This window comes from Anser cygnoides, chromosome 2 (genome assembly GCF_040182565.1).
Source record: "Anser cygnoides isolate HZ-2024a breed goose chromosome 2, Taihu_goose_T2T_genome, whole genome shotgun sequence".
Classification (NCBI taxonomy): Eukaryota; Metazoa; Chordata; class Aves; order Anseriformes; family Anatidae; genus Anser; species Anser cygnoides.
The window spans coordinates 22,082,669-22,110,198 of NC_089874.1; the positions used below are offsets into that span (position 1 = coordinate 22,082,669).

Below are 27,530 nucleotides of genomic sequence, written 5' to 3' on the forward strand. Positions count from 1 at the left end.
CTGAATGTGCCTGGGTTTTGAGGTACATACAAGTTTTAGCTTCCTTCTTCCATCCTGTACGAAGTATCTGTGCCATCCTCACTCTGTGGCCAGAGCCAGCTAATAGTGAATAGGAGTGGTGGGGTCCCACAGCCTGTGCAGACCGATAGAAGGAACCATCTGGTTAACGGAGAGGCCGTAATGAAAGCGTTAGCTTTTAAGTATATAAATGCGGATGAAACTCTTTTATCATGTAAGTGAAAAAGGAGAGAGACCAGCAAGGACTGCATTTAAGTTGTTGCCTCTTTTCTGCAGCACAGGGAATCAAAGCTGAATTAGTTCAGAAGCTCACATCCTACCACTGTCATTGGAGGAGGAAATGCTGGATGTGCTGGGAAAAAGATAAAAGTATTAGAAATGGAAAAACTTTCATCTTCCAAATTACTTTATTAGGCATTTTGAGAGACTTTAAGGGCAAAAATAATTTGGCTGAATTCTAAAAGCAGTGCTGCTTGTGTAAATCCAAACCTGCAGGGGCATTAGTTCTTTTTGTTTAGCTTTTAATCTCCTTTATAAGAAAGAAAATTGCTCTTGTACTATGTATGAGCTTTAGCAGAGTAAAAACACTCAGTAATGGTCTGTCAACTTGAGCTGCCTCTCTGTAACTGATACTTCACCATGAACGCTATACATCATGCAAAAGCTTGCTATGAGCCCAGAGGCAAACCCAGGGGTGGGCTGCAGCCCGGTGCTTTCTGTGCTTTCTCGTTGCATGGGCGCAGCTTCTGCCTCAGGGCTCTTACCTGCTCCTGCCAAGCCTGGTCAGAAGCTGGGTGCCTAAGACTCCTTCCTAAGACTCCTTCTGCTTTCCAGAAAAGCAGAAATTGCAAATCTGAATCACCTGTAGGCAAGGAAGGAGTTGGGCTGGATGACACGCTGCCTTAGTAAATGTCCTAAAAGTGGATTGTGGTATAAAAGAGGACCAAAGAAGTCTTATCCTAGCTGGGTTTTAAATGAGCCAGTTCTAGTCTTCAAAAATATGGAGTTGTTACATTCTCAGGAATGGTTTCAAAGCTAGTTGCAGAAAAGACAAAAATATTCTCTGAGGCATTGGAATAGAAGTACAAGAGATGAGATTTAATATCCTCTGGATATGCTCATGCACAACACAATGCGGCGAAATGTGACAAAGGAAGGATGGAGGGTGTGTGATTATTAAGTGACACAGACAATGACCTAAAATGAGAGATTACGGTACTCTGATATTAAATACGCTGTTCTTCAAATGCTAATGTAGAATTACTTCATTTGAAGGAGCCAAACATGCTGAAGACGTGGGTGGTGAGAGGGGGAGGTGGATCTAGCAGCCGTGACACGGGGCTGCTGGCCGCCTTTGGGCACCTCACCGGCTCAGTAAAGCTGAGTGAGGCAGTAGAAGCAAATAGGCTGAGGTTAATCTCACCAACTCAAGTCTCCAATTCAAAGTAGGCTGACTTGCCTGCTAAGCTCTGTGGTCCATAATGACTGGATGCTACTTCATAGACAGAGTATACACTTGATATACGAATTTCTACATCAGAAACACCTACACTTACCAGATGAGTCCCATCATTCCTGTCCTACCCTTTTCCTGTCTACACTGAATGTTTTTTAACAGTCTCTTAATTACAGAGCCCTGAACTCTGTTGGCACTGTTCACTGTGCTATAATGTGGATAATAATTTCTAGGATGAAATCTCTTTTTCTGAATATATTTAATATCTTTCATAAGAGTCTAAAATAGAAACTCTAAGAACATTAACTTAGAGCACTTTTCAAGTTCATCTTACTTGCAGTCCATTAAAGTGAAGTGACAATTGAGGTGTGACGTGAAGTAATTATACTGATTGTGTTGTATGTGCTCTGCAGGAGCTGAGTGATTTGCTGAGGATATTAATTTCAAAAGCCAGACAGCAAGAGATCAGCTGAGATGAAAGATCACTGCAAAGTGACCTCAGACCAGGAGAAAAGAAAAAGAGGAGAGGAGAATGAGTCCCAGAGTGGGAGTTCGGTGCCTATAGTCTAGCAGCAGATGCATTTTGACACCAAACGTGGTCTTTGTGTGACTATGGTCAAGCTCTATGGAGAGAAGTGGAGCATAATTCCTCTGGTTTATTTTAGATGTCTACATTAGAGTGTGATAAATTATGCCCTAGACTCCACGATTTGTAAAGCTTGGGCATATTTTCTGCAGTTAGGTGCTCTCAGGGCCCACAGCGTTGGTGAAGTGCAGGTACAAGCCCGGACTGAGCTACCATCTGCCTTATCTGTACAAAGTCATGGGCTTATCTATGGCCCAATCATTACACCTGTGGCATCAGACTTCATGACCATGGAAACAGTAGCTAAGTAGCAGACTGTATAACATTACTTAAAGATAGCATACAATGAGATCAAGGTGATAAGGATTCTCTGAAAGATGTACCTTTTTCGATAACAAACATAGTGAACTTAATTTCCTTGATCTTTAAAACAGTTTTCACAGTCATGAGAAGTTAATAAGAATGTAAAAGCTCTTTATGAAATGTTCATTGTTGAAATCAGTGTTGGATTTGTGCAGTTAAACTGTTGAGCAGCCCTCAATAGATATATTAAAAGTAGTATAATCTCATTGTATGTTGGCTTTAGCTTAGTTCAGCAATCTAGCAGTGCAAGTAAAACTGCTTTTACTTAGGGATTGTCACAGCTTCACTTGAATAAATTCATTAGCAAGACATAAACTGACTATGTCTGAGGGGCTTTGTGAGCCATGGGCTAGACCTTCCCAAGAGAACCAAAACCAGAGGTAGGTAGGAGCCCATTCTCAGTGTAATTAATTAATGAAGAGGGTGTCATGAAGCTTGATTGGGCAGCATATTCCTTGAATCTGGTTATCTATGCTCAGAGAAAGAGGTAAGCCGCAACAAAAGCATGATTCTGTGCTCACAAGGAGCTCCATCCTCTATCCACTCCACATAGCTTCGTCTATCATTTGCCAGAAAAAGTGACAAACTAGTTTGACTGAAGCATTGTGGTGATTTGGCCAAGAAACAACATTTTGACACATTCAAACCAAAAGAAAATAAAAGTCTGTAATCACCATGACCATCATGGTTACTGGCTCAGACTCTACTGGGCAAAACAAAGGCAGTTTCTGACCTGGAGGCCCTCAGCTCGTGGTCTCAGAACTTGTGTTCAAGGATCTCTGGCCGCCTGTATTTTTGGCTGCTAAGGCTCAGGCTGTACTAAAGAGGAGACTGGACAATGGGGTTTGCCCTCAGAAAGGCTAGAAGTCGGGGTTCACCTAGCCTTCATCAGCAGTCACTGATGGAAAACAGTAGTCACTGCTGGAAACAGGCCCTCTGACCCATTCACCATGGTGCCGACATGCCATCACTGACAACAGAAAGCCAACTTGAACAAGAGGTTTAACTTTTTGACAGATAAAGCAGACAAAAGGATCACCTTGTGCATTGATTAAGGTTGTATCCTTGCATGACACTATTAACTGCATCGGTACTCCAGCCTCTGCAACGTAGGCACCCCCCACAGGCCTTTTGCGATAGTGAGAAGGGATGCTAGCCAATTTGTGGCCATCAAACCTTTTCTCTCTTTCCTTCCCACACACCTCCGTGGAAATGAGGCATGCCTTTGCAGTTCAGAGGGAAGGGTGCCTCTGTAGGGATCTTTAATTTTTAATCTCTGTGTAGTGATATTAGTAAGCAGTCTCTTGATTTCTCTATGGCCAAGCACTTAGTCCTGTGAGAGTATTTAGTCCTCTTCAAAATGAGAAAAGTGATGCTTGGTCCTCTGCCAGTAGTGTCACTGGGGTATATACACCACATCTTGAGATCTATTTATGTTCTGTATGATGGAGGCTATGTATGAACTGCAGATAGCTTTCCCTCTCTCTTAAAACTGCAGTTTTTCTCTTGCTGCTGTTTCAGAGCTTGATCTATGTTTGGTTGGACCATGACATAAAGCACAGCTGAACAGTTTGGATGTATAGTGCCATTCTTATGAAACTTGAATTGCAAAGACAGAAAACAAATCAAAAAGAACAAGGAGAGCATTAACTTTTTTGATCAGCCTTTCTCCTGCACTTTCTTACTATTTAATTTAAACCAGAGCTATTTCTTTCCTCCTATAGTAATCATCCATCTCCAAGAAGTGAAAATACACTTACAAAACTAATAAATGAGAATCTATTTGCAAAGATATTTATTTATGCGGCTGGCACTTCAGGGTGTTTAGAGGGTAATCTCAAACTGTGAGCACTGCACTCTGTAAATTTAGAAGCAATTTTTCTAAATGTCAAGTATTTATTACATGAAAAAAACATTTGGAGTGTGGAGCAGGTCCCTGGTGATATATGGTGCATTTGGGGAAGGTCTTCTTGGATGAACAGAAATAATATTTGAGAGTTGAAAAGCAAATCCTCTATTTGAAATTGCTCTGTGTACATGGAAAGGAAATTGAACAAAGGTAGAAGGCCAGCCAAGTATTTTGCTTTGTCTCATGCATAAACTTAAGATAAAATAGTGGTTTTCCGAGCCTCTTATATCCAAGCCTATACCAATCTGTCTTATCTAGGTCCTGTAGAACTTCCTCCTCCTCTGATCAGATTGCTGCTGTCTCCTTCTCACCCCCTCAACAGCTACAGGGAGCTCAGTTCAGACTGCAGGAAAATAAACCCTGCAGAATTTATTCATGTAGGCTTTTACCCACATTAATGTCAACATATCTCAAAGTTCAAAGTGCATCTCTCCAACTGGAGGCTGATGATGTGGGATATCAGGTGGAGGTGTTACTCACCTCCCTTTGAAGAATAAATTCATGTCTCAGCCTTCAATATCCTGCAAGAGCAAAATATCTAATATACATGGTTCTTTGTGCTCAGTCAAGGAATTAAAGTCAGATGCTTTCTACCAGTAGATGTGTAAATGTGCTTCTTCCAGTTTTATGCCTCTTTTTGTCTCCAGATGTAGCCTTATGTTCTCAATTTACACTGCATTTAGTGCATATTCTGAAGCTACCATATTACTGTTGACTACTGTTCTTTCTGCAGAAGTCTGTGATATTTTTGGAGGAGCTAAGGAGAGCCTTGCAGTTCCTGGGCAAAGTGTTGCAGACTGAGTTCCAGACATGGTGCCTCAGTGCTCTACCGAACACAAGGCACTTCACTCCCACTGTGCAGAAGGGCAGCAGCACGTGGAGCTGAGATCATAGAATTGTAGAACCATGGAACCATGGAATCATAAATGGTTTGTGTTGGAAGGGACCTTAAAGATCATCTAATCCCATCCCCCTGCCAAGGGCTGGGACATCTCCCACTACACCAGGTTGCTCAAAGCCCCATCCAGCCTGGCCTTGAACACCTCCAGGCATGGGGCATCCACAGCTTCTCTGGGCAACCTGTTCCCGTGCCTCACCACCCTCAGAGTGAGGAATTTCATCCTATTATCTAATCTAAACCTACCCTTTTTTAGTTTAAAGCCATTCCCCCTTGTCCCATCACTACTCTCCCTGACAAGGAGTCCCTCCCCAGCTTCCCTGTAGGCCCCCTTCAGGTCCTGGAAGGCCATTGTAAGGTCTCCCCAGAGCCTTCTCTTCTCCAGGCTGAACAACCCCAACTCCCTCAGCCTGTCTTCATACGAGAGGTGCTCCAGCCCTTTGATCATCACCATGGAAGATGTGACAGGCTATGCTCCAAACTCACCATCTCCACACGGTCCACCTCAATGGTGCCTCCAAAGTGAGGCAACCTGTTGTAGAGAGCCACCTGTGAGGGGACCACAAATTAACTCTTCATACAGTGTAAGGAGAGCCTATAACTACAGTCAGCAGAGATATCACTGCTCAGTCTTTGAGGAGGTTGTCAAACACAGAGGCTTACCTATGGACTGGAGCTAGTATGACGCAGTCACTGGTGGCATCAGGATACCCATCTGCATTACAGCCAGTGCTGCTCTCCTGGCATTGGAGGTACCAGCGAGTGAAGGCATAAACAAGGATCTGTTTCAGGGTCTGCACTCAAGTGAAGCCAGAGCTCCCACATTGCCCTTGGTGAGCCGAGCGCCGGGGGCCTGGGGAGGTGGGATGGCTTCTGGCAGCTGAGGCCCTGCCATGCTGGCCCCAGAGGGGCCTGCAGTGCCCCAGCATCCCTTCAATAACAGTACAAGACAAGGTTTGTGGATAGAGGCCCCGTGCTTTAGTAGTCCAGTCTAATAAATTTTGGGGAAAGAACTAACAAAGTTTCATCTGAAAGCCCTTTTTTCATGTTTGAAGTAGATGCCATGAAGTTCAAAGCAATTGCTGAATGTTCAGTTAGATACATAGGAGCTGCAGTACATGAAGGAAAAGGTGGCTAGATACTGAGGAATTAAAGGAGAGAAATGTTAAGAACATCTCTCACAAAGGAAAGAGAGAGATGGGTATTTTATACCCTGTGTGGAAAGTGAAGAGGTTAGTGGTGAAAAGGATATAGCAGTTGCATGTACTGAAATTTAATATCCAGCCAGGAAGGAAAAAGGCCCTGGAAGTCCACTTGAATCAAGCTGAGCTTCAAAAGGGAGCATTCCTCAAATGTAGACACAAAAAAAAAAATTAAAAAAATTGAAAATTGAAAAGCTACAAAGACACTTTTTTAGATCCCTTATTAAACACTGAAAGCTGCCTACTATCTTGCTGAAAACCCTCTTAAAACAAATAAGCAAGCAAACAAACACACACACACAAAAACGCAGCTCAATTAAAAAAGCCAGTGAGGGGAACTACTAAAATTTGACAGGAGTCATCTTCAAATGAGCAAACCAAAAAATTCTGTCAAATGAGAAGTAAATCTCCAGTGAGCTGGATCAAATACCAGCTCAAGAGGTAAATTGCTAATAAAAAAAACACTTTCATACACATCCAAAACATAATGCCTATCAGAAATTCAGTGCAGCTTCAAGTGAGACAGTGAAGAGTCAGAAGGACTACTCAGTGAAGATAAGCCATAGGAAAAACATGGCATGACTACAGTTCATTAAGAATAAGGTCAGGGAGCCCCATGTGACAGATGAAGGACAATCTCAAACTGAAGAGGTTTTGGAACAAATCAATGCATTGACAGGTAAGAAAAATACGGAATGGCAACCACTAAATAGGTCTGAAGTGCCTCGACGTGAAAGTGCTAATTGCTAGTTGCAATGCATCCAGAGTCAGAGGAATCGTCAGTGGCCAGTAAAATTTCAGACTCTAAAAAAGTCTCCAGGACAATGCTGAAATCTAGAGAGCAATAAATTTAACATTTTCACCTTGCAAATTCAGAAGAAATTGTAAAAGCAGCTATACTGGGTAGGATTCCACACGCATTTTTTCCTGAGGAAGTCATGCCTCATGAATCTGGTGGAAATGTCTATAGGATTTTACAAGCTTTGTGGGTAAGGGTGAGGCAGATGGAAGATTTTGTCAGAAGCTTTTGAAAAATGATCACTGCAGATTACTAAGGAATTGAGAGGGAATATCCTCCCTATTTTAAGTTAGAAAGTAGGTAACGACAGAAATAACGGACAGCCTTTTCTATGGAAGGAAGCTGTCATTGCACTCCCACAAGCATTTGTACATTGGACTTTGCCATTCAATATTTTCCTCAGTGACCTAGCGAAGAATGAACAGCAAGTTGACAAAGTTTTTGGCTGGTACAAAATTAAGAGCAGTCAGTGTTAATGCCAAGCTCAAAGTTGCAGAAGGATATCACAGTCCTGGCTGACTGGGTGATCAAACAGTGAATGAAAATTTAATGTCAAAGACTGCAAAGAATGGGGAAAAAATAACTCTGTGAAGCTAGAGTTCTGAATTAGCTATTAGTCGTTAGGAAATAGATCTTCGAATCAGTGTGGATAACTTTCTGAACATGTCAGCCCAGTACTGAGCAATGATCAAAACTCCAAACGAGATATTTTTACTTACCTTGAAAGCAACTGAGCATAAAGCAGGAGCTCCCATTATGTCACTCTGTTGCTCCAATGCACGTGTCTTGAAGCTTACTTGTTGTCTTGGTCACCTTGTTTTAAATAGGTTATAGCAGAACTAAAATACAAAGAAAGATGAGGATTATTAGGGTTCCTAGATGAGGGCTCCTAGATGAGAAGACACTTAGATGTTAGAAACACACAGGAGCTACTAGAGAAGTCTGTCAAATGAGGGGTGGCATGCAGGGACTAAACACTGAATATTTACTAGGTTTCCTAACACATGAACTTCTGGAATTAAAAAAAAAAAAAATAAAAATAAAAAAAAATCAGACAGTAAGGATTAAATCATCCAAAGAAGATGTTTTTCCCTAGTACGCTGTCAAATAATGAAATACAGGATGATAGACGCCAAAAATAGTAAAGGATTCAAAATAGATGAGACAAGTTCATCAATGGTCTGGATGAAAGCACTGGCTCAAAAACTTCCTGAATTTGTTTTCAGGAAGATGAAGGGTATTCCAGGGATTGGGACCATGTTTCTTGTGCCCTTTTCTTCAGCAAATACTATAACAGACGAGGTGGATAGTTGGTCTGACCTGTTATGGCTGTTCATAAGTTACTTTAGAGCTCTGGCCTTTACTTGCACTCCCATCTGCCAGGTCACCACTGTATATGGATCCTTTTCACGACCCGTCAGTGTAATTCAATGATTAATATTGTGTACTCCATGCTACAAGAGAGATATTTACAGCTGGAGCAAGTCCAGCCAAGGGCCACAAAGACGGGGAAGGGCTTGAAGCACCTGACATACAAGAAGAGGACAAATTCAGCCCGGAGAGAAGAAAGCTCAGGAAGAAAATGTTGCGAGGGGACACATCTGGGACAGCTGACCAAACGGGCCAAAGGAATATTCCATTCTGTATGCCATCATGCCCAGCAATAAAATTTGAGATAGAGAAGAAGAAGAAGGGGTTTTGGCTTCCAATGTGGCCATTGCACAGAGACTGAATGGGCATCGACCTGCCTGTGGGGGGTGCTGCATGATTTCCTTTGCTTTGCTTCTATTTTTCCCCCTTCCTTCACCTATTAAACCGTCTTTATCTCAACCCATAATTTTTCTTACTTTTTTTTTTTTTTTTTCCTATTTTCTCCCTCTGTCCCAGAGAGTGAGGGAGAAAGCAGCTCTGTGGGTGCTTGGCTGCTGACTTCGGACACTTTCCCACAGTTCTACATCCTGAAAGTGATTTCATTTTGTGTCTGCCAAATCTGAGACATCTTCAGAATCACCTCTCTCCCATTAGTGACCATACCATCCTGCACAGTACACTGCAGTAAGGGGTCCATCAGACAGTAGAAATGCCTGGACAGGCTGCCTTCCCCTTGCAGTTTGTGTAATCCACCACAGGGAGACAGCTGCAATACGTCTCTGAAAAAGAAATGGGCAGAAAATGTCAGGCTGAGGAGTTCATATGGAAACTATTACACACCATTGTGCAGAGGTTTGGCTGTTATGGACTTGCCTTTTTGTGAAGCAGTGAGTTCGGTTGCTGCGGACCGAAGCCCAAAAGCAATTTTCACCTGTGGGCTCTTCACAGAGTAGCCAAGGCCCAAGGAGTGGCCTTGGGCTGGGTGGTGAGGGGACAGCTCGCTAGAGCATTGCTTCCCTTAGTGCCGCTGAAGGGAAATGTGGGATGAGCAATGTGATGTGCTATAAAGAGAGAAGGGCCCCACGGGTAAGGGAGAGCTATGTCCTGTTGTAGAACTGGATTTCGTTCCCCCTTGTGCTACAGCTTTACTGTTGGAGGCAGGCAATTTCACCTGAACCATGCTTTTCACTGGTATCCCCTGAATGGATGATCTTCAATTTGTGAACTTGAGCTGAGAGCCAGACTGTGAAAGTACCCAGACCTGAAACCAGTAAGCGTTTTAGAAGTATACAGTGCTAACTGACCTCACACCAGATCCCTGGGCTTAGCTTACACTTCTGAGCTTGACAGCTCTTCTTCACGGTCCCATGCGTGAAACGGGTCGACACTGACCCACCTCGCAGGGCTGTTGTGAGCGCTCACTTCTGTCTGGTATGTGCACTGAATGGGACAAGGTCCATGAATTTGCAGCCGAAATCTGTAGCGCTCTGCATGAGCACAAAGAGACCAAATGAAGATTGAAAATGTAATTTTATTTTTGGCACTTCCTAGTTCTGCACGCATGACTGCACTCAAGCAAATGTCTGCTAAAGCAGTTCATTATATGCAAATGACTTCAAAAATTTCAATAATATCCAGGCTTTCATTCCCCCTCCCTAGTAAAGGGATTTGCAATTAAAATTTCTGATATTTACCTGTCATCAGTGAGATTCTCTATCCAGACGCTCAGCTGCTCATCTTCTCTAAACATGGGCATTCACACCCCCTGGGCACCTCGCTTTCCACCCACTGGCATAAGCAAACCAGGCTGTGCAAGCCCTGGCCAGGAGCAGAAGCCTCCCCGTGCCAGGTGTGCCCCAGCAGGACGTGATGTCCACATGGCACAGGTCCTGGGTGACAGCCACCAACACCCCTATGGCAGGGACGTCAGCTTTCTTGGTGCTCCGCAGGTGCCTAAGGGCAATTGAGTCTAAGGGATATGTTTTAATTCTCTCATGGGAGAACATACCTGTCCCAAAGTGTCCCATAACCCACACCGGGCGCCTTTTACATGTGGGATTTTACAACTGCAGATCGGGTTTTGAGCAAAAGCCCTGTAAGTGCTCAAATCACAGGCAGAATTGAACACCCTGCCTGGTGTGGAGACCCCCATTCGGGAGCTTTCACACCAGGTGAGGTTCAGCAGGCTCCAATAAATAGCTTTTTGAAGATCTCTGTTCCTTCTGGCCACGTAAAGCAAAATAAACTAAATATGAGGACTCTGAAGATTATCAAGATTTTCCGGAGGATTACTGTTATTTACTCCGAGTACAGCTCAGACATTTGGAGGCAGGCACCGTGCAAGGTTTCACAATGCAACAGAAGCGACAGGCAAAATAGGTTCTGCCTGGGTTAACTGGAAAGGACACTGAGTGTCAGAAAGTCCTGTTAGAGATCAACATTTACCCAAAAAAACGATGTTGCCTTTAGCAGTAACTTCTGTTACTTATCGTACGGTGACCTGGCCACTTTCACTTGCAACAGCCTCTCAGCGAGGGAGGAAAATCAGCCCTTTGGTGCTGCCGCTCAGCTCACGGGAGCCGCTTCGTGATGCTTGTTAGAGGGTAGGACAAGTGCACAGCCTCCAGTGGTGGCGAGCCAGCCCGTACTGCTGTCAGCTGAGGTTATTAGGATGTGAAATACAGGTCTGAGGTTAGCTGCTGGCTCAGCACTAAGGCGCTTATATGCGAGCACAAGCCTGGCATGCCCAGATCAGCCAGAAGTTTACACAGCCATCACCAGCACTCCTTTCTGCCGTGAGAATGCCCTTACACTTGCGCACAGTACAGGCTTTGAAATAGTTTCCCGCAGTCTTCCGATCCCCTTGGCAACTAGGTTTTATTTTTATTTATTTTTCTATTTATTCCCAGGATTGAAAGCTCTACCACATATTTCTCTGTGCTATGAGTAACCCTGAGCACAAAAGAGCCAGGAATAACTCCTTTGCTTCCCTGTCAGGGCTCGATACAGTCACTTCTTTTATCTAGGTGGTGAGGAAGTCAAAGGCAACAGAAAGCAATGAGCCGGGTAGCTGGCGGCAGGGGGAGAAGCCACATGTGAGACCACCACAACCCAGGTAACCTCCAGCAACAAGCACGCGTTTCAGAACCCGCTCTGTGTTGCAGGCCCCTGCCCAGTGCCACCAGTAGTCCCCACTGTCCCCCCTGTGCCGGCTCTTCCTGCACACGCACTGCTGGATGCCACCGTTCAGTGCTCCCTCAGTGCTGGAGCAGAAGTGGGGAATTTTCTCTGCCCAAAGTTGTCATAGACAGGAGGTAAGCACCATGCTGCACTCCTATCCTTAAAGGTTGTAGGCACCTGTGTCTAGTAAGTGTTCAACATCAGCTATGGCACATCCTCAGTGCTGCAACTGTCACAGAAAGCATCTCACATGAGAGCTCATTTGTGCTTTTTTATTGTTCTGGATGCTCATATGTAGCAGAAAACCTGGTGTCTGTAAGCTCCGTGGCATAAGGAGGCTGGGTTCACTCACTTTTTAATGAGAATATGCCATTCACCGCACTGTTCTGCTCACAGCAAGCAGGGGCTGAGGCACGGCTCCAGGCATTCTCCTGAGAGTCACCTCTGACACTTCTGCATGGAAGAGTCACCAGAACGAACGCAGGACCAGCTGCTCTCTGGTGAGCACCCGAGGCACCAAGGCAGTCAGCCACATACCCCAGCCTACTGGATTTTGTACTTTTTGCTGGGCATCAGCACAAGCGCAGCAGAATAGGGAAAACTACTTGGCCTGCCATCATCGGCTGGAGGCAGAATTCCTCTTGAACACTTACTAGAGAGAAGCAGGGTGGGACAGCACCACCACACCGCTCTTTAAAAATTAGGCACTGTTCTGCTGTGAAGAACAGCTTCGGCACTTCTCTCTGGGCGATTCAAAGATACAAACTCCAATCATACCCAGGCACCTACCCCTAGACTGCAGGACACCTGCATCCCCAGGCCGTACAGCATTTCAGCATGCCCCAGTCACTGGCTATCTTCTTCTTTAGCAGCTTGGTTACTGCACATCCAACTGGGTGCTGCAGACAAGGGCAGGAAGAAAGTGGACTCCTACTGCCCCCTCACACCAGCCACTGCACTGTAGTTGTTTGGACACACACTGAAACAAATGGAAGGACTGGCTGAAAAAAAAAAGCCTCTATGTGTGTGCAGGGTGGATTGATAATATTTAATGCAGATCAGTTCATGTTGTACAGACACTTTCACAAGTACTCAAACTACCACCAACACCTTGAACTAGCAATTAACACTATTAATACTTACTGATCAACTCCAATTGCCATTTACTCATCCCATGAAAATTAGATCAGACTGGAAGTTTACAGGCAGCAAGCTTTACAGGGAGAGCAATGCAGAACAGAGAAGTTGGTTTTGTAGCCTGGTCTGATTCTGCTGCCTTGTGGCTGATACTCAGCAGAAAAGACTGAGCATTATGGCTCTTAATTTTAAAAGGGGGTTAAGTGCAAGCATCAAGTGACAGCCAGGGAAGTTTTTCCTATGCTTTTCCCTTAAATACCACTGCAAGCCACCACCACTCCAGCCGAAGACTTCATTTGAGCTTCTGTAATACTAACAAGCCTTTGGGAACTAATCTTTCCTGGAAAATGAAGTCTATGCATCAAGTCAGCTGTTAAGTTTGCAAAGGTGCTGTCTCAGATAAGGACTTGCGTGAACAACATTTCACAGTTATTAGAACTAGGCCCTATAAAACTAGTTAAAAGTGCTTTGAACATTCTTAGCTCCTATTAACTAGGTAAATAGTATATGAAAGCAAGATTTTTTTTATTAGCTTGAAGTATCATTTTATTCAACTGATAAGAAATATCATAATACATTATGCATCTGCCAGTTATAGTCCATTTTAGTTGGTTCCAATACCTAAGCAGTAAATGGGAAGACAGTTTATCTAGTTAATCTGAAAAAACAACATTTCACACAACCAGTACTGGAGCCGTCAACCGTATAGTAATTCCAGCATTAAGTTATGGCTTTGCAGAAAGTCATGAAGTTAAATTAGAACACATCAAGAGCCATTTTCCAAAGATTTATTGAAGTAGCGACAGGTTGCTCATACTGTGCTGGAAAAAGCAGTTTTATTGAATTCAGATACTTAAAAACAGTATTGCAGCACAAGATATTGCTATTTGTAAACTAGACTCCATTGTAAACTCTAATCCTTCAGGGAGAGTCAGTTTGCAAGATCTAAGACCTATTTCCTAGCATAATAATCTTGCGCTCATGGAAAAACTGCAGAAAGGCACTTGAAAGCTGTTTCTTCCTTTAAGACATGGACTTTTTAAAACCTTGCTGGTAAGAATTTCTCCTGCACTAAGTTTGCAACTTCACTTCAGCTTTACTCCAAGTCATCATGGTGCTGGGAAGTTTCATTAATAACCTGTTGAAAAGGAGAGAGACTTGTGTTAAGTATCAAGTATAGTTAAGTTTAACTTGTGTTAAGTTTAAGTACCAAGACAGTTGAAGAGTTAGAATTGGAACTAGTAGCACAGAAGTGAACCAACAGATATTAACCGTCAATTATAAATGAGAAGTTCTAGTTGGTTAATGGGGTGAAGAAATCGTTAAAACTTTGACTTGGTCTGAAAGCAGTGTCTTGCCTGTAGTTAGTATTTCTGGTTTAGTGCCACTTTTCCTCTGGTGGTGAGAGAAGTCTCTTAAGTTCAGATGAATTAGCAATTCTCAGAAAATTCTCTCTAAACAGGAAGCTGGCAGCTACTCAAGTTTTTATTCTCAGATGAATTTTGTGATCTGTTCATGGAAATCCATTTGCTACATCTGCATGTAAAACCATGCAGCTTGGACTGCCCCAGTTGCTGTTCTCCTCAATGCTTAATACCATATACAGGCTGTGCTGACCAGCAGCCCAAGTTACAGCACTGTACAAAGCAACCAGCTGTGCTAGGAATAAAGCCAGAAGTTACTACCAACCTGTCCATCTCTAGTTTCCACGGTCTTAATTAGAAGTGTCCTCTTTGAGTGAGTGTCAACCATTGGCTGAGACTCAATGTTGGTTTCTGCAGAACAAAAATAGATTACCAATAGTTTAGACGAAATTCCTCCTCAAAGAAATGAGGAATAACAGTTTAGGATGTACTTTCAGAATCCCAATTTAATACAGTGGGAAGTCTTCTGCTCTTTGAATGAAAAATGAATCTTCCCTATTCTCTTCTGATTCCTTCTAAAGAATCTCAGCAGAGACCTAAAGCAATCAGTTGCTATGTACTGATACTTATAATGCCTGCATCCAGGAACAAAGTACCTCCTCCCATCCAAGGTTAAGTGCAAACATTGTAGTTGTATATGTAATAACATTCATACACGACTGTATTTATACCAGTTGAAACACTGGAGTTGAGGGAACTATCCAGGACCTGTGCTAAAGAAAAGGCTGCCAGGAATGAACGAAGTGAAGCAGCTTACCTCTCAGGTTCAAAGAAGCAAAGGTTGGAATAGGCATGTTAATCCTGAAGAAAAAAATTAATCAAGTCAGACACGGGTACAGAGTATCTTCTAGCAATTACTGTTTAGAGAAGTGTCTGCATGGGATTTTTACCTGCTCTCTTCTCCCTCCAGCAGTTTTCTGTAGGTGGCAATCTCAATATCAAGAGCCATCTTTACATTCAGCAGGTCCTGGTACTCACGAAGATGGCGAGCCATTTCTTCCTTCATGTTCTGAATCTCATCCTGCAGACGGCCAATAGTGTCTTGGTAGTTAGCAGCTTCAAGAGCAAAATTCTCCTCCATTTCACGCATCTGGCGCTCCAGGGATTCATTCTGGAAGAGAATAACAAGATAAGGCACTGCTGCAGTTCATCCACTCCTCCCTACCCTCAAGGCCTGGAAGATTTCAAGAAAAAAAGGGCAGCTGAATTACATTAGTGTCCTTTCTGAAAAGGACCAGGCATGTCCTAAATGTATCTCCTTATTCTCCCCTTGAAAAGTTGGGGTGTTATTCTACTGCTTGATCAGAGGTGCGCCACATTTATTCTACTAGATAGCAAATCAAACCCTTACAGTAAGTCTAACACTTGCACTACAAGTCAGCATGCAGACAGCACTCAGCAAGGGGATTTACAGGTGTAGTTAAATCTATTTTAAGCCAGCCTTTCAGGCAGTCAGCTTCCAGCAACAGCAAGATCTGCACCTCCTCCCTGCTACTGCCTCAGGCTTTTTGTATTGCTTCAGCTGTACCTGACAGACAAGTGATAAACACTCTCAGGAAGCATTATACGAACAGTGAATATTATGGCAAGAGTATGAACTCATTTTGTATTGTTTACACCTGAAGACAGACTAGTTCGGTGCATCAATCTGACTAGTGCACTGTAGCCCACGCAGGCAAATGGAACCCACGGCATCTTTTTCAGGAAGCACTGGTGTGCTGTTGTCTTGCATGGGAGATCAGCTGCAGTCACATCTATCCATCGAGCTACAGCACAGTGCTCAGAGCTGCAGTGGAAAGAGCATCCCAACAACTGCTGTCTTCTACTTACGCTTCCTTTAAGGGCATCAACTTCGCAGGTGAGAGACTGAATCTGTCTGCGGTATTCATTAGCTTCTTGTTTGGCCTGACGCAGGGCATCGTTGTTCCTGTTAGCAGCTTCAGAGAGATCTGCAAACTGTGGAAATCCCCAGTTTGGTTAGCAAAATACTTCAACAGAAATGGTTTAACAGACTATTTTTAGACACAGAATTTGGAGGCAGCTGAATCTATTTCAAGCCCTAACACCTGAAACACTTAAACATTAACACTGCACATAAAACATCTTACTATTCCTATAGGATTATTATGTCTCCCATCTTTTCATCATCTTTTCACCCATTCATTATTTCTTTCTCCAGTATACCATCAACAGCTGCCCTCAGCTACCAGAATAGAAATACAAGCCCTTTAGTTTAATGCTGTGTTTATGGCAAACATTGATTTTTCCAGCTCTTCACAGACCAGGAGTTTAAAGACTACCCTGTTCCATAGCTGTACTAGTGTCCAAAACAAACAGCAAAGCTGTTAGCTAAAGTTAATTTGAGTGCCTGCTGAATCTGAACAATCCAGCAACAGATTTTACTTACTTTGGACTTGTACCACTCTTCAGCTTCCTGAAGATTCTTAGCAGCAACGCTTTCGTACTGTTGGCGAACATCACGCAGGGCAGCAGTAAGATCAGGCTTGGAAACATCCATATCAATCTGGATGTGCTGTTCCTGGAGTTGGGCCTGCAGTTCTCGGATTTCCTTAGAGAGAAGTGGACACTCAGTTAATATCTGATAACGTACACAACATATACAGGTTAGGACTCTGGGCCAGAACCAGCAAAGCGTTTACTTGCTCACCTGACCAACAGCGCACAATCACAGACCTCATTTTTCAACTTACCTCATCATGAAGCTTCTTCAAGAAGACAATCTCTTCTTGCAGGGACTCAACTTTGCGCTCAAGATCAAGGCGTGCCAGAGAGGCATTGTCAACATCCTGATGAGAGAGAGAAGGCCAATTAGCAATCTTACAGAACTGTTGTGTCATGGAATCTTCTATGGCAAGTTCAGTAGCGCACAAATCTTCCTACATCCAAGTTTCTTGGCAAGACAACATGAAATCAAGACCTCGAAAACCATCAAAAACCTCCATCTTTTTGCCAACTCCTACCCCAGCTTCAGAGACAATTATATGCACCTTTATCACAACTTTGGTAGCTACACAGTATATGAAGATGTCACCTTTGCTATGGTATTGCTAACCACAACCAAGAGCGCACAGATCATGGTGGATGTAAACCCTGCTCAAAGATGCAACACATACCTGTGTTACAAGTGAGTGCTAAGCTCTTTTAGCTTGACACCACTGAAAACAAGAAGTTAGTCTTTCAATTTTTAGGCTTCCACCTTTCCAGTGGGGCTTAAAAGTGTAACCCATGTGCCCACATGCCTAGCAGGGAGCTTAACTTCTTGTTCATCTCCTACAGGCTCCTCAGTGACCAACCGTAGAGCCCCTTGGGTCCACAGACCACAGCTTGAAAATACTGTTAAAGCCAGAAAAATATATATAGGAACTGCAGGCCAGTACTACCACACGTAGTTCACCAGATCTCCCCTGAGAAAAAGAAGGTATGAGTACAAACACAAACTGAGTTAGTCATCGTTGCCTACACCCTCAAGTTAGCTGGCAAAGACTCCACCTTTTGCTGGACAGAGATAGTCTTAATCAACGGCAAAAATTCATTTAAGGCACAACAGAAGATAGGTCATAAATGCTACGTGGGAGCAGCTTGAATTCGTTCAAAACATAACTGAAGCCTAACCACTGATTGGTTAACTTCTTACATTTTTAACACCCAAGTAAAACAATTCATTTCTAAAGGGGAAGACTGATCCTTTCATACTGGCTGCATGCTTGTGCTCCTATGGTATTAGCCTAAGTCTCAGGTTTTCACAGCCTGCTTTAAAGCCTTTCTGGATTTGTCCAGAGCATAAGCATTCTTAATCAGCAGTGCTCACTGTTACGGCACCTTTGAATATGGAACCGTTTTCTTTCGGCTACTAGAAAGCCATTCCTTGTGTTATTGCTATTCAGGGACGAAGTTCTTGCACCAGAAGAGTTCTCTGGTGTTCTTTCCCAGCAGAACGCCCCTTGATGTGTTATGAGGCAATTTCCCTACCAACTCCAGTTGTACACCCACAGTTCATCTTGGATCTGTTTTCCAGTCCAGAGAAAAAAGTCCTTAATTCATTTGTTCTCCTCCCAAAAAACTTGAAGATCATTCTGGAAGGAAGCTACATGACTATGACCTAATATGTTTACATGATTAAACACACTTTTAAAGACTTTCCAGAGGATCTTAAAAAAAGATCTTAATACTGAAGACTGATTTTTTCCTGGACCTGAAAAATTACAGAACTTTTAGCAGCTTATAATAGAAAGCATCTTAAGTTAAAGGCTCATTCAATATGTGATGTATTTTACTACATTCATTTTCATTAAGTTAGATGCACTTCTGCACTCCCTATTTCCTAGATGGATAGAGCACCATGTAAATGAATAAGCTATTTATAGCCTGAGCGAGGTTTAAGTCGTGCATACAAGTAATTGAACTGTGCATTGATTTTATCCTAAGAGATTCTTTAATGCCAGCCACATCAGAGGGTTGAATGTGCTTGCTGATTTCAGAAAAAGCTCTCATTAGCCAGGAGCTGACCCATTAGTCTTGCCATAGGGTCAGGTTATTTTCCTAGCTGCTGGGGTAGTTGACAAAGCTGCAGTGACTTTCTCACTAATTACAATGCCTCTTTTGTTCTGAAGTCACCGAACCTCCAGGTTTATTTTATGTAGAACAGCCTGCAGCACATGTGAAAACTCACTTGTCTTTTCTTCAGGAAATTTAAATTTTAATTCAATACCTCTCAGTTAAACAGTCTCAAGTATGCAGCTTTTGGACATGCGAGTTAAAGTTCAAGTAGTTGTTCACTTTCTTTTAAAATACTGAAGTGTACAACTGCTCCAGTAAGGTAAATTTGAAGATCCATCAGAACAGCGAAGCATCTCCTGAAGCATTCCAAATCTAAGCATATAGACCCTTTGAGTGCCAGAACATAATGGTTTAATAATCAACACATTTCCCCCCCCCCCCCCCCCCCCAATGGTAAGCACATGAGGATGTTTCAGCTTCAGCATTGTATGAACTGCATTTCACATGTTGGAACCACTTACGCTGAAACATACTTAGTCTTCAAAAGCTTCATGATAAACCTACTGTTTTGTGGCAAGTAAAAGTCAGGTGTTACTCTGGTTCAAGTCATACTCTCTAGTATGTACTATTTATATCATGAGTGGATTAGTGAGCGCTTCAACAGACTGATCTGTAGTTCTTACACATAAGCTACACCTTAGAAGTTAAATGGGTACAGTTCAAGCTGCACTGCTGCCACAGACCAGCTGGAGGCCGAGCTTCTGAATGAGCCCTCACTGCAGCGCAGAGAAGTGGATAATGAATATGGGATATGCACAAAGCCAAGCTCGCTGAAAAGCCTGGAGCCTTCACAAAGCTTAATTGGTTTGAGATAGAGGTAGATGTGCCTTGGAGTGCACCAGGTAAGTATGCAAGATTAAGTTAGCCTTAAGTCAAAGAATCTTTTGACTGAATCAATCTGAATAGATTAGATTCTCTAGAACAAAAGAGAAATGGTTTTGCACTGAACTTCACACTACTTTAAATTGGCTTAGCACTAGTAATTCAGCAACTGTAGTTAAGGCAGTGTCTTAAATTGTTTCAAACTTCAGTGCCCAGAATGGTGGCAGGCACTGAATTCCCAGGCCAAATGAGAGTAGGTGTCTCAATTTCCACACTATCTCATTAAGACACCTGGTCTCAGACTACAGTTATAGTGTAGTCAAAAGCTTTGCTCAGGGAAATATTGAAAATCAGACGGTGACTTCCTGAATGGTGATATCTACCAATGCCTACGAAGAGCTCTGAGACTGAACAGCTCTGAGACTAAGTCAGTCAGTGCTGGAGATACTGGGCGGTCAGTTCCAGCTAGGAGGAGTACTAGCAACGCAGCGGTTTTAGGGAAGATAACTTGTTTTGAGAAGGCACATTCCTAAATATCTCCTAGTCCAAACAAGGCTTAATCCAAGCCAAAAGCTGTTTTTGCGCAAATCAAAGCCTGAGCTCAGAACTTTTTGAACGCTACACAGCTGGTTCTGGCCGCCACTTAGGTTTTAGTTCATCTGGCCAACACTGTAGCTTCCTTACAGAGACTAAACTCCAGTGCAGATTGTTTCTGACATTAACGCCTTGGTTTACACGGGATGAAACACCACATTCCTAACAGACATCAGAAGAATACAACTTGACTGCTGTGAACTTACCCCAGGAACGAATTGCCTGTTTCCAATCAGCAGACACCACCGATACGAGGGGCTAAATTTGAAACAGTTTTCTGGTAGGGCACCGAGCGATGCGATTCACCAAAAGGGAGCTCTGCCTTGTACAAAACCTCAGCCCCACATGTCAGACACTTCTCCCTCGAAATGTGCCCGCAACATTACACACTCGGTAAGAATGCAGCCCCCTGCGCCCCCCCTCCGACACAAAGGGGTCTATTATCCCAATCCGCTGCCGCCACACTCGCCGTAATGCCTCTATCTGCATTCCTCGGTGAATCCCATAGAAACCATTAATACCCTTCAGCCAAGCGAGCAGATGGCTGCTCCCTTTCGCTTTTATTGGCTCGGAAAGCGATTCCACATCGGAGCGCTTTTGTAACACCGGCCAGACTCGGATCAAGCCAGACAATGGCCTCCCCCCTCCCTTTTGGGGTCCCCTAAAGCCAACGGGGCGGCTCCGCGTGAGAACCGCGGCGGCTCCTTTGTGTGGGGCCGCGGCCCCCCGGCCCCCCCCCGGCCTCTCCCCGCCTCCCACAGCCCGGGGCTCCCCGCACCGACCTGCCTGAAGGACTGCAGGGTGTTCTCCGCCTCCTCCCGCTGCAGCATCTCCTCCTGCAACCTGCAAGCGGCGAGACACGGTGAGGGGCCGCCCGGCGGGCCCTGCCCTGCCCTCCCCACCCCTCCCCGTGCCCCCCCCTCAGGCCCCACTCACTTCTCCCTCAGCCTCATGATGTCGTCGGCCAGGTTGTCCCGCTCCACCTCCACCCGCGCCTTGTCGTTGGTGAGCTGGTCCACCTGCCGGCGCAGCTCCCGCATCTCCTCCTCGTACAGGTCGCCCAGGCGGGACGTGCCCTTGCCCTTGAGCTGCTCCAGCTCGGCCAGCAGGATCTTGTTCTGCTGCTCCAAGAAGCGCACCTTGTCGATGTAGTTGGCGAAGCGGTCGTTGAGCTCCTGCAGCTCCACCTTCTCGTTGGTGCGGTTCGCCTTGAACTCCGTGTTGATGGCGTCGGCCAGCGTGAAGTCCACGGCGTCGTGGAGCCGCATGGGCGGCATGCTGCTCCGCAGCCGCACCGAGGTGGCCTTGGTGGCGTACATGCCGCCGGGCGAGGCGGACACGAAGCGGGCGCTGCTGGGTCGCAGCGAGCTGCCCAGCGAGTACCGGCTGCTGCTGCTCGTCACGTAGCGGCTCGACGTGCCGGGCCGGCTGCCCCCGCCGAACATGCGGCGGTACGAGGAGTTCTTGCTGCTGATGCTCATGGCGGTAGCGGCGGAGCAGAAGAAGAAGCGGGCTTTGTAATCCGGCGGGGAGCTGAGGCGAGGCGAGGCTCTGAGGAGAAGGGCGGTGGCCCCCGCCCGGGCCCCATCTTTTGAGGCGGCGCCGGGCCCGCCCCGAGCCGCCCGCCGCCAATGGCCGCGCCCGGCCCGCGGGGAGGGGACGGCACGGCCCGGGGGGGGGACGGGGCGGGGGGCTCCTGGCGGCGCAAAGCGGGGCGGGGGGCGGCACCCGCGGGCTGCCGAGGGGGGGCTGTGGCTGCCCCGACCCCCCACGCCCCCTCTGGAGCCGGCGCAGTGATTTGGAGGGCGGGTATGGAAAGCCCGGAGCCCGCGCTGGGGCTGTACACGTAGCGCTGAGTCTTTCTGAGAAACCGTTTTTTTTGGTGTGGTTTTTGTTTTTTTTTTTTTTTTGGTTTTCCCTCTTTCTTAACTTTCTGAAAGACAGGAAGGTTAGGGGAGAGTGATGCTAACTCTGCACAGAGGGCTGCCAAACGTCCAGCACAAGCAGAAAAATGAAACGTTTCTGTCTTCCTTTGTCACGAGCAGCCCCCTCAGCTACCTCAGCGCACACACGGCACTTCACGGTGTCCACAGCACTTCACGGTGTCCTCCTCACTTCACAGCACTTCACGGTGTCCTCCTCACTTCACAGCACTTCATGGTGTCCTCCATCCACTCGGGTCTGGCCCTCGGGTAACCGCGGCCCCGGGCCGGGGCTGGTTTTTAGTGTGGATGCCAGGATGATACTGAGAAGCTGCAAGCGGGATCTCGCTGTGCTTTTGGACACAATCCCTGTAACAACTAGGATAGCAGCAGGCTTGGTTTTAGCCAAGGCTTTTTAATAGGCTTTTGCTTTTAATTTCAGTAGGCAAACCACCAGAGTCCTCGGAAGGCCCCTCTCCGAATGATAACTATTCACTAGACTTGATCCCCAAATAGCCTCAAAGGCCAGGCAAAAATCCCAGTGTTTCCAGAGCAGTGGTGCTACCCAACTGGGGCTGCCCAGCGGTAGAGACGAGTGATGTTGGTAGTACAGGGCATAGCATGTGGCAGAGAAAAACTAGACTGAGTAGCAGTAAGAACACTCCCCAAGATCATTTTCAGCATGAATGCAGAAGTAATTTAAGGGAGATGATGGAAGCCCATATCATTTAGAGAGTATAAAACTTGACTGGCCAAAGCATGAGGCATGTTCTCTAGGGAGCAATCCTGCAGTGACATATCTCATAAGTGACACATTTTTCCTCTTTGTGATAGGAAGTGACTGATATAGCATAGAGATATTAACTGTAATGTATTCCTTCAGCACTTATGGGATGCAAAACTACCACTGATTTTTAATTCTTTTCAACTTGCAGTCCTGCAGAAGCAAGTATCTGCACTGGAAATTCTGATAAACCTGAACACGAGCAGTGGGCAGACGGTAAGGTCATTTTCTTACCCCAATTCACAGTGAACACAGCTATTCTGCTTCAGGTATTGTACCTTACGAGGAAGAATTGAAGCCTATATATTTTATTAATTTTTGTTTGTTTGTTTGCTTTTGGTGTGTTTTAGTTTGATGGCAACAAGAAGTAAAGGAATACAGTTTGTGTCTAAATGTCGGTAATTTTCTTTGTCGTGCACAGAAGCTTAGTAGCAACAATGAAGCTGACAAGGTTGAGCTACTGAAGTGCTTGCAGCATGAGTCCTAGCCTACAGCCTGCTTCATTCACGCCCTGAATAGGAGGTAGGGGCCATTCAGCCTTCCTGAGGCTGGCTGGCTCTTCGGTCCTCTGACAGTGCTTTGTTCAAGCCATCAAGTTTGAGCTATAAGGCTCTGTGAGTCCTGGCACAAAAGTACACGCTTCTTGTATGAGCAGGCAAAAAGTAAAGCGGCACATAGCATACAGCCTCACAGAGTAAAGACGCTTTACTCAGCAGCGCCGATAGTTGTAACAGATTGTTGGTTTTTGAAAGGTGCGCCATGCTCAATCTGTTTCTCTTAATAGACCACAACTTGTTTCTACTCCACAAAACCTTTTATGGCACACACATGCAACTGTCATCCTTCTTTCAGAAAATGCTTTGCCCCTAAAATTCAGGGAAGTGTTTGTTCTGGTAAATAAATATGACCTCCTTCCCCCTTGTTTCGAACGTAATTTCCATATGTTTATGCCAATGCTACCATATGTACTCTTGGCTACCTGCCTCATTGCTGTTTCTCACTGTGAAATTTTCCTAAAAATGTTAGGATATTGTCAGTTGTCAGACTTACAATAAACTCTAAAGTGCCTTTTGCTGGTTGGCATTTAACACAGGTGCAGAAATGGAGGAAGCTCCAAGTTTCTTGTAAGGCTGTGATAAACATAACCTATATTTGCATCCCAAACCCAAAGGGGAACAAAAACTGGGCTCTTGAAATGCAGAAAGATCTCCACAGTACTTGGCAGCAAAGGTATCTCAGCATAGCTGTAAAAATCATGGAGAGTGTACTTGTTTGAACTGAAATAAAACCACAGTAATAGGCCTAATTTTAAAGAAAGTGCCATGGGACTCTTGGAGACCCTGGCCAGTCAGGATCTTGACCACTTCTTACATGAAGGATACACAGCTAATAACATCACTAAACGCCACGTAGGGGATTATTCATAGACTGGTCTGTTAATGAAGGATCACCTGCATTGTTCATTGCCTTCCTTTGCAATTCAGTGCTCAGCCAGGCCAGCTGCTGTTCAGCCTGCTGCCACTTATCTCTGCAGAGGTAGATCAGAAGAAAGCCAATGGCACTCTGAAAAGGAAATTTGTATTTTTCTTGTGAGCCTTTCGGCTGCTACATTTGTTTTTGGCCTTCTTAATTTTTATTTTTTTATTTTTTTGGCCAGAGAATTGATGTCTTGGTTCACAGCCAAGAATAAATACAGAATCAGTGCCTATAAGTGTAGCAAAAAAAAACTGGATTGTTGCTTAACTTTCATTAACAGGGAAAAAGGGTATGCATAGGGAGAGAGTGCAGATGCCTAAACTATTTTACACTGAAAATCTGTTACACTAAGAATGAAAAATCCTTTGTAACAGTCAGAACTTCTCTGACAAGTAGGTGTTGGTCTGAAAACATCACTGAAAATAATGAAATTCACATTATTTTCATTTGTTATTTGATTTAAACAGCAAGAAACTAGAGAAATTTCGTCCAAATATTGAATGTGCTTTCCTATTATTATAAACTAAACAGATTTGACTCATTTCATTAATTAGATTGCTGCACTTTCAGTGAAGATTCTGCCTTACAATATGAAATGCTCGTTGTTTTTTTTTTTCTAGAAAGTATGTAATGACCCTTAAATGTAAAATATCCACCAAAAATATCCTGCTATGCAAATGCAACCACTTTGTCTGTCAGTTCCATAAAGCATCCTTAATTAAATCCTTTTGGGAGCAAGGACTGGAAGGCACTGGGCTGTAGAGGCATTCCTTTGCACTTCCTCTGCTCCCATGAATATTGAACATGCTCCGTGCAAGAGGGACTCGCTATAACAGGAGGACATGAAAGAGTGTTAATGTCCTGCAGCAACTGAATAGGGAATCTCCATAATACTCAGACACAGCAAGCCCTGTGGCCTGCTACTTGAGTGAATGCTGCAACTTCTAGTGAAAAAGAGCACTTCATCCTTCAGCTGTGGTTTGAGAAGACTCAGACTTCTCAGGTTTTGAAAGCAGAAAAGTCTTAGGTTCCCATTTCCAAAAAAAAAAAAAAAAAAAATTGTAAATTCTGGTTGTAAATCTTCAGCTGGGGCTGTCCCTCACTCTAACTGGGGGCTGAGTGTGACAGGGAGCCCCCAGGAAAGGCCAGTACTCACTGTACTTGCTGTGCCTTGGTTCAGAAAGGCCAGTACTCGCTGTACTCACTGTGCCTTGGTTCAGCATTTGGACAAGCTAGCTGAGGGCAACCCCTCTGAGCCCAGAGAGAAGTCATCTGTTTCTGAACCCAGAGATTGCTTCTCCCTACACGCTGCCAGAGAGCAGCTGATTTGGGTTTTTGGAACACCACGAGGCTAACACATAAGTGTTTGGGCATTTAAGTCTCCCTTTCTGAGTGACCTTCTTGACAAATTATGGTCTTAAAAAATACATTGAAAATTCTTCTATGAAATTTATTTTTAAAGTTGTATTGCCTACGGTAGTTGTCATTGTTACAAAACATACCAAATGTCTGTGAGTAGCTACTGATTTTTTCAAGGAAATGACTAGGTTATATACTCAAAACTAACCACGTCTCTCTGCAATATTATATTTTAATGTAAAATGATCTATATGAAACTGGTAAGTCTTTCATCACTAGGGAAGTGTTCTAAGCATGACTCATGCCACCCAGTTGCATGATGTTATTATTGTCGTGCATAAAGTTCCCTCTACTATGGTTTCTAGTTGCCAGAACAGGGTATTTTCTGTATCCTTTTGTCCCTCTTTTACCAAATCAGGTAGGCATTTTCAAATGCCCTCTGCCTGAGTCCCATGTTGTCTCAAACAGCATGCACAATTCCAGCAATGTAGTGGAGAGAAATTGTTTTTCAGCTCTTTCATAGGTCTAGCGATTAGTGTAATCCATCCCTTAAAAAATGAGAAAGAAAAAAAAAAGACAACCTGTATACTCTGAATCACTTCATTTAATAGCAACAGCACTAGCTGATGACTCTCAACAGTATCTTTAGCAATGACTGGGATGTAAAGGCCAAGATTTTCCAAACTGACAAGAGGCATGGCATGCTTTAAGGTTTGACGCTCAACCTGAAACTCTTTAAGCAGAACTAATTTCCAGACCGTGCCAAGTGCCTCAGTCTTGAGTTGGGTGTTCAAACCTAGGTAATTTGAAATTTCAGCTGTTCGACTTCCTTATTTCATGAAGCTTGCATTTTGCCAAAGACAAACCAGGCAAAACTCATTCAGAGGGCAAAAGAACAGAGAAGTGCATGAGGATTTTGAATATAAATGAGAGTGTTAATACTGTTAATTTGACCCAATCATCTTTTAAAAGTTTGAAAGTCCTTTTTACTTAGAGAAACTGGGTTTTTGTAAGAGATTTATTGTGGTAGGAATAAGAAAATGGGTGTTTGGATGGTCATGTAGATGTACATACAGAAGAAAACAAGGCACACAATGGAGAAATGATGGCAGTGAAAAGGGCAACAGAAATCACAGACTGAGGAAGACATCAGATTAAATGAACATGGTATAATCAGAGACCATGTCTTCACATTTTTGAGAGAGAGGAAAAGGTACCACATTCAGTAGCAGAAAGATGTCAATACTCAAATCACATGGACTGAGTGGAAAAATGAGGAGTAGATGAATGCTGCACTGAGTTAAATTACAGCGTAGCAAGATGGGGAAAATGGGGGCGAGAGAAGATGTAGGACATGAAGTGTTATTAGCTGAAAGGGATTACCCCATAATCCTACACCGAAAAAAGAAAAAACAAAACAAAACAAACAAACAAAAAAACAGATTCAATAAATACTTGGGCATGTGTTGAATACTTAAAGAGATGATGTAAAGGAACATAGAAAAGAAAGGCTGGAGGAGAAAAAATGAATTTCACTTTATGCTTCCAGAGCTTGAAGAAACATTAAATCATCCGGGAGAAAATACAGGAAAGACAGAGATTAATTATTGTTGCTCTTCTTCATGGTTCAGTCTTGTGGACCGATACAAAAC

At 44.1% G+C, this 27,530-nt stretch overlaps 2 protein-coding genes across 3 annotated transcripts in view; one reads left to right on the forward strand and one right to left on the reverse strand.

Annotated features, from left to right (window-relative positions):
* Positions 1–13,691: 13,691 nt before the first annotated feature.
* VIM (vimentin) lies at positions 13,692–21,909 on the reverse strand. Its single transcript, XM_048061750.2, has 9 exons — positions 21,274–21,909; positions 21,120–21,180; positions 17,055–17,150; positions 16,751–16,912; positions 16,174–16,299; positions 15,234–15,454; positions 15,101–15,144; positions 14,609–14,694; positions 13,692–14,057 (listed from the first exon to the last, which is right to left on the reverse strand). Exons 1-9 carry the CDS (start codon positions 21,816–21,818, stop codon positions 14,016–14,018), a joined length of 1,383 nt encoding a protein of 460 aa, XP_047917707.1. The 5' UTR covers positions 21,819–21,909; the 3' UTR covers positions 13,692–14,015.
* A 1,279-nt stretch (positions 21,910–23,188) lies between these two features.
* Positions 23,189–27,530, forward strand: part of TRDMT1 (tRNA aspartic acid methyltransferase 1) — a 43,287-nt gene continuing 38,945 nt past the window's right edge. Inside the window, exon 1 of one of the 2 annotated variants that reach the window (XM_048061821.2) lies at positions 23,189–23,259. The gene's annotated coding sequence lies outside the window, so the exon portion shown is untranslated. The remainder of the gene's footprint in view (positions 23,260–27,530) is intronic. The other variant, XM_066991663.1, reaches the window with a different exon arrangement.

Bases quoted from the DNA above. Each gene is read 5' to 3' on its own strand.
- VIM (XM_048061750.2), bottom strand. From the start codon at position 21,818: ATGAGCATCAGCAGCAAGAACTCCTCGTACCGCCGCATGTTCGGCGGG. The intron at 17,151-21,119 runs GTCGGTGCGGGG...CTCTCTCATCAG, and splicing joins CCCTGCAGTCCTTCAGGCAG to GATGTTGACAATGCCTCTCT. The intron at 16,300-16,750 runs GTAAGTAAAATC...GGATTTCCACAG, and splicing joins AAGAGTGGTACAAGTCCAAA to TTTGCAGATCTCTCTGAAGC.